Source organism: Salvelinus alpinus, chromosome 28, assembly GCF_045679555.1.
Source record: "Salvelinus alpinus chromosome 28, SLU_Salpinus.1, whole genome shotgun sequence".
NCBI lineage: Eukaryota > Metazoa > Chordata > Actinopteri > Salmoniformes > Salmonidae > Salvelinus > Salvelinus alpinus.
Window position 1 is genome coordinate 36,575,799 of NC_092113.1, and position 6,962 is coordinate 36,582,760.

Sequence of the window (6,962 nt, forward strand, 5' to 3'; positions counted from 1 at the left end):
ATGAAATGCAATACATTATGACAGCTGAAGAATGAAATGCAATACATTATGACAGCTGAAGAAAGGAATGGAATGCAATACATTATGACAGCTGAAGAATGGAATGGAATGCAATACATTATGACAGCTGAAGAAAGGAATGGAATGCAATACATTATGACAGCTGAAGAATGGAATGGAATGCAATACATTATGACAGCTGAAGAATGGAATGGAATGCAATACATTATGACAGCTGAAGAAAGGCTTGTGTGCAGGTGAGAAGTTGTTTGTTTATGTGCTGTGCATATCACCCTCAATGTGTGTCTTCTCCTTTACTACCACTGGATGATTCTGTCTCCTTCCTTTTCAGTTTTACCAGCATTATCTCAGTACTGACTTCATACCGACTGAGACTATGTATGAAACCCATGTTGGGTGAAACTTTTACAAGAATTTGAGCGTGCAGGAATAAAGACGTGAAACACACGACACAATACGTTTTCAGTAAAAACACATTTAATTGTTTGGTAGCAAAAACAGCACCCTCAGGCAACGGTGGGAAGTTTCTTTGGGGTCCAACAGAACACAACAGGGAAGACATGCACTACTATCTAGCATAGCAGACATTTTAGACAGGTTGACCAAGAACACTGGTGCTGCACTGTCACATTCACACCCACTCTGAGCAACGCTTGTCATGGACAGTACACAATATCATCCATTTCATGCAACTGAACTCAGAGAATGGCCCTCTTTACAGTGAACAGGGTTGCAGAGGTTTGGACAGAATGTTCTCTACAAGTTGCAACTTCATTTTTTGCTAATTTCCTGCAAGCATTTAGTTTTAGTACAGAATTAGAAAAGGCATAAGACATACAGTATGAACAAGAAAAATATTCTGTGGTCCCCTTAAAATCTTTGGTTGGATTAAAACTGTTTATTGCTTAACAGCCACATTTATATTTGTGCTCATGTAACATTGTTTGCCTTTGACTTTAAGTGTTACACTGTAGTGGAATGGTGAGCAAGAGATTAGACTAGAGGGCATTATCCAGCCGCTCAATCGTCAACCACTTCGGAGGACTCAGAGACAACTTTTCCATCCTTGGTCTCGATCATCTTGATGACGACACTCTTCTTGTTCTGGGTGGTGACGTTGGTGGTGCTGCCGCCACCGTAGCCGCTACCGGAGCTGTAGTTGCTGCCACTGTATCCACCGCCGTATCCACTGCCGTATCCACCGCCGTATCCACCGCCGAAACCACTGGAGTAGCCACTGCTGTAGGTGCTGTTAGCACTCTCCATAGGGAAGGAGTTGTAGCTTGCTGTGAGGTGACACAGAGAGAGACAACTGGTGAATACAGGTTGGCTAAACATGAATATCATGGATGTTTTAAATGCACCACAAAACAGAAGGGGAAAAACACTGGGTTTTATTTTGATAAAAGTGTCAGCTAAATGGTGTGAGGAAGGCATGTACTTACAGCTCTGTTTGGAGATGTTGATGGACTGAATACCAGTTGCTATCCTGGTTGTGAAAAGAAGACCAATTGAAAATGTTAGTTTCTGGTAATATACAGTATTTCCATTGCTATATAATACTGTATTTTCAAGCTGACGTGTACTATTTTCATGGATGTCAATATCTCACCTGTCCTCCTCTCCCTCCAGCAGCTTCCTGTAGGTGGCGATCTCAATGTCCAGGGCCAGCTTGACGTTCATCAGCTCCTGGTATTCTCTGATCTGCCGGGCCATGTCCTGCTTGGCTCTCTGGAGGGCATCCTCCAGGTCCCTGATGCGGAGTTTGGCATCCTTCACCGCCATCTCCCCGCGCTCCTCAGCCTCGGCGATCTGGTTCTCCAGGTTGGCACGCTAACACAAGACGAAGACACGGCATGTCATCATTTCTGCTTATAATCAAATTGTTAATGCCATTGGAAAATAGTATATTCTGTCAACATCACGTGAGTCTAGATGCCACAAATCTAACACTTAAGATAAGATTGTGCTTTATTAGCACTGAGAGTCTTGGTTGTGTACCTGTCCCTTGACGGAGTCGATCTCAGACTGCAGTCTCTGGATCATGCGGTTCAGATCAGAGATCTCTGTCTTGGTGGATCTCAGGTCATCTCCATATCTGGTGGCAGATGTCTGCATCTCTTCATACTAAACATCCAACAGGAAGAAAGCAGGGGGTTCGTTAGTGATTCATGGTCGGGGTGGAAAACACGTGACTTTACATCAACTTTTTCAGTGTACTGAAAGGCTATTAGCAGCCCTGAACATAGCGGCCAAAGGGAGAAATCATGTTTATCTACTATAGAAGTGCCCATTACTATACCTTGCTCTTGTACCACGTCTCGGCCTCGGCCCGGCTCTTGTTGGCGATGTCCTCATACTGGGCACGCACTTCAGCCACAATGGAGTCCATGTCCAGGTTACGGCTGTTGTCCATCTCAACCACCACTGAGGTGTCCTTGATCTGTCCCTGCAGCTCACGCAGCTCCTGGAGAGAGAGAAGGAGAGAGAGAGAAGGAGAGAGAGAGAAGGAGAGAGAGAGACCATCAAACACTTGGCCTATTACAGACAAGACTTTCAGACTTCAGCCTACCCCAGAGATGAAAAACCAACCAGATTGATTCCAGCAGTTTGACTTCAAAGTCAAGATGCCTAACAGATGTCAGTAAAAGTGTAGATCCAGCATGAGAGAGACCCATTCCAGTCTATACAACAAACAACACCGTGTGCCATAACTCAATAACTAAATAAATAAAAGCAAAAAACAAATCCAGGCCGTTGTTGGAAGCTGCCAACAACACATCTGGTTATAATGAATGAGTGTCTAATTAAGGACTGAAGAGTCAAAAATATCATCCTAATTAAGGACTGAAGAGTCAATAATGTCCTCCTAATTCAAATAGTTGTTGTAATAATTTGCTAGCAGATTAGGTAGGTAGATGGAGTCAGATACATTATATAAGATTATGGCTTGAGGTATTTATTTTGAACTAAACTGTTATGGAGTAATGTAAACAGGAAGTAGCTAAGTGATGAGCTCAGTGCCATACCTCCTCATAGATCTGCCTCAGGAAGTTGATTTCATCTGTTAGGCTCTCCAACTTAGCCTCCAGCTCAACCTTGTTCATGTAGGCCTCGTCCACATCCTGAGAGGAACATCCACAATCCGTATGTTAACAAGATGACAAGAAGAGAAAGCCAGAAAAACTGATGGGATAAAATCTTAAGTAGCTAACCTTCTTGATGAGCACAAAGTCGTTTTCACACTCGGTACGCTTGTTGATCTCATCTTCATACCTGGGGAGAAGATTGAGAGCAATGTTAGCTTTAGTTCAGATATGAATATATTCAACATTCGATTTTATATATTTCAATGTCATAATTGTAACTATTTATTATTATGGTATAGTAATAGAGTTAATATACCGTTTTCACACTAGGGGGCATGAGTGCTACATTCACAACAACTATGCCCCTGGGAATCGTTTTCTACTCTGCACTCTTCAATCTGGGCGGAGATTGTGAGGTGTTTCTTTATTTTGTGCTATTTCCCCCTGAGGACACAGACTGCTAATGTGCTCGTATCATTTGTCAGGACTGACAGATTGGCGGCACTGGTGTGTGTTCCGTTGCCATGATGCAGCGATCTGTGTAAGCGAAGCTGAAAGACATCTAGTCATCTAAATGACTTTCACCTCCAGTCAAGTAAAATCTAATGTTTCCTCCAGGGCATTCCAGTTCAGTGGAGTAATCCCTATGATGTGAAGAGAATGGACTATAGTTGGGTATTGTACATCTATAGTACTGAGATTACACAATACTGGTGTGTCCTGTGTTACTGATTAAATCAAAAATTCCCTCTACTAACAGGCTTTCCCTGATCCTTTACTGCACCCCTCCAATGGTGCTATGAACCTGGCCAGGCAGAGGCCCAAGCAAAGTCTTTTCTGAAAATATGGCTGACGACATCTGTTAATTAAAGGCAGAGACATGAATAGCGAACTCACTTGTTCTTGAAGTCTTCCACCAGGCCCTGCATGTTGTGCAGGTCCGCCTCCAGCTTCATCTTGTCGTTGCCCAGGCCGTCCAGCTGTCTGCGCAGGTTGGAGATGTAAGCCTCGAACATGGCGTCGATGTTGGAGCGGGTGGTGGTCTGTCCCTGGAGGAGGTTCCACTTGGTCTCCAGCATCTTGTTCTGCTGTTCCAGGAAGCGTACCTGTGTGTTGTGCAAGAGATGTTGATTCATTTGATAAGCACATTGATCACCAGTTTATCACATTATCACAATATATTGTTCCAATTCTGGACTTTTCTCTGTTCTACCATAAAAGGGCACCATAAAAGGAACATCGATGGTGGGTTAACATGACTCATCCATGACTATCCCCATGTCATCCTCGTGTGAACCGTTTAATCCTCCAATGGAGAAATTAGGGTGTTTATTGTTTAAATGAGTGTTTGGAGCTTGTGGGGACGGCTGTTTTGAGGATAGACCTAGCAAGCAATTTTTCCAAGGAAGCTATGATGTGCATCCTGACAGGAGGCAGAGGGGGAGATGGAAAAAGCTGGGGATAGAGTTATTTAGACCTCCTCCATGTTTTTCCTGTTTTAAAAGGGCGCGGTCGGGAGGTGGGGCGACCGCCCGCCCGAGAGAGAATTGAGAGGAACGTGACAAAGCCAATCCAACCAACTAGAAGGTAAATATTTAACTGCAGTATACAGGTAGGTGTAATGGGGGAGGGGGAGAGCATGTTGGCTCATCTATAATAGGGGATAAAATAAATAGATGGCTGTCAGTGGATATCGCTCCTGACTGAGCCTCAGGAATGATCATAAAATGGCTGCCTCAACTGCAATTAGATTAGAGTCAGTACTTAGAAATAAGTAGGAAAGGGAATTGTTATCACAAGATTAAAAAGGAGGGGCCATCTGCAAACTATTATCTATTCCCTTTAGAAACATGCAGTGGTAAAATCCCTTTCTGATTCGTTTTGTTCCTCGTTATGTAACCAATCCACTGGTGTTAGCCAGAACATGAAACCAGCTGCCCTTTTTAAATACTAACCCAGTGGAGCAGGCTTGGCATGTGGGACAGATAGGTCAGTAGAGAAGCTATTAAGAAAACGCCCCCAGGCATCAATTCAACTAAAGCAATATGAAACATTGCTATCACTTTTAAATGTTATGTATTGATGTTTGACCGTGTTCTGATGTTACCCTCCATGTTTTTGTATAGACTAGCCTTTCATTGAAATTCATTCCATTGTTCCAATACTTGTTAAGAATATAAAAAGTATGTAAACGTAACAATGACGGTGATGACAAAATGGTCCTGTCTGTGTTCCAGGAGTATGACCTTCTTTGGAGTGTCCAGCAGGGCAGGAGCGGGCCACACCCCTCCGCAGGGGCAGGGCCACAACCTTCCACAGTGGCAGGGCCACACCCCTCCACAGGGGCGGGCCACACCCCTCCGCAGGGGTAGGGCAGGCAGCCATTCCCAAGGTAAACCAGATCACTAACTACTCTAACCAGAGACAGACACACCCTTCTGTAGAAACTCTCCCCCCCAACCCACCCTGCTGCACTTCTGTTTTCATCACTATAAAAGGACAATTACTGCAAAACCATTAGATGTGAATTCTTGAGAACCCAGAGAAAACTATCACAAGCAGTTTGCTTGACTGCGTTGAGTCTCAGACAAGTCTCGATTTTCTTCCCTTTTCCAAGCTGATGAGTTTGCTTGTGCGTGTATTCAACCTAACACACTCTAACAGATCTCCCATGGCGTGTACCAGCATTTCACAAAGTTAACTTTTATCTATTTCTTCTCCGCTGTTCCACATTCATTACACAACAGACACCTCAGCATTGTAATAGCTAATAGAGATAGATTCGTAAAATCCCACAGATTGTTTGTACTCTGTACTTCCCTTTTTCATTCAAAGACTAAAGTTTTATAGCAGTTTAAGCTTATGGCAAAGTACATTGTCAGAGATATTGATAGATACAGATAAAAATACAGACAGACAGATAGACAGGGAAAGGTTACCATGGCTGACCTTATCAATGAAGGAGGCGAAGCGGTTGTTGAGGCCTTTGATCTGTTCTTTCTCATTGGTGCGGACGATCTGGATGTTGGGGTCGATCTCCAGGTTGAGGGGGGCTAGCAGGCTCTTGTTCACCTGGACAGCGGTGATGGGGGTATGAACACCACCACCCATACCCATCCCCATACCCATCCCCATCCCCAGGCCCATGCCACCTCCATAGGCAGAAGAGCTGGAGATGTAATTGCCGCCTCCACCACCGACCCCGAACCCGCCTCCCATGCCCCTGTTGGCCCCTCCATAGGAGCTGCGGGCGCTGTAGCTCTGGCGGGAGGCCCCCTGGCTGGGTCCAGAGTAGGACATGCTGCTAAAGCTGCGAGGGGCTGCCCCAGAGGAAGAGGACTTGACGGTGTAGCTGGTAGTTTTCCTGACCGACATCCTGGCTGGTCTTGAGCGGTTGGTGAGTGAAGGACACTGAGGGGGAGATAGAATGGCAGGCGGGCTTGTCTGGAGTGCTGGGGAAACCCGAGTGGATAGACAGAGAATGAGTTACAGCACTGGTTTTAAGAGCCTTCCCGGTGGGAGGGGCCAAAGGGCTAGCTCTCATTGGGCAGGCCTCTGGGTGAGGGGAGAAGAGGGAGGAGCAGTACAGTGTAACAGAATACTTTTAGTTTATAACACAAGCTGACCAAGTTATTACCTGGCATTTGGACCCTGTTAGGAAAAACATGGTAGGGCATAAGGGACCTGTTGGAGTGTTAAAGCCTGAGGTGAAATATGATAACAGCTGGTTATACAAACTGTCATGTAGTTGAACAGGATCACCTCTCTACATTGCTTTACATAGTCAAATGTGTTACACGACAAGGGATTAGAAGCTTGCCAGTAAACCTCATGGAATATAGGTCAGGTGCA

General features: G+C 44.8%; 1 protein-coding gene across 1 annotated transcript; it reads right to left on the bottom strand.

Annotated features, from left to right (window-relative positions):
• Positions 1 to 476: 476 nt before the first annotated feature.
• LOC139557785 (keratin, type II cytoskeletal 8-like) lies at positions 477 to 6,598 on the bottom strand. The gene is made up of 9 exons (XM_071372967.1): positions 6,060 to 6,598; positions 4,008 to 4,216; positions 3,237 to 3,297; positions 3,051 to 3,146; positions 2,324 to 2,488; positions 2,023 to 2,148; positions 1,634 to 1,854; positions 1,467 to 1,510; positions 477 to 1,307 (listed from the first exon to the last, which is right to left on the bottom strand). The coding sequence occupies exons 1-9, from the start codon at positions 6,483 to 6,485 to the stop codon at positions 1,042 to 1,044; spliced, it is 1,614 nt and encodes a 537-aa protein (XP_071229068.1). The 5' UTR covers positions 6,486 to 6,598; the 3' UTR covers positions 477 to 1,041.
• Positions 6,599 to 6,962: the final 364 nt, after the last annotated feature.

Excerpts from the sequence above, each read along its gene's own strand:
- LOC139557785 (XM_071372967.1), bottom strand. The coding sequence starts at position 6,485 with ATGTCGGTCAGGAAAACTACCAGCTACACCGTCAAGTCCTCTTCCTCT. Across the intron at positions 1,855-2,022 it reads TCGACTCCGTCAAGGGACAG|CGTGCCAACCTGGAGAACCA; the intron begins GTACACAACCAA and ends GTCTTGTGTTAG. Across the intron at positions 1,308-1,466 it reads CAACATCTCCAAACAGAGCT|CAAGCTACAACTCCTTCCCT; the intron begins GTAAGTACATGC and ends GTCACCTCACAG.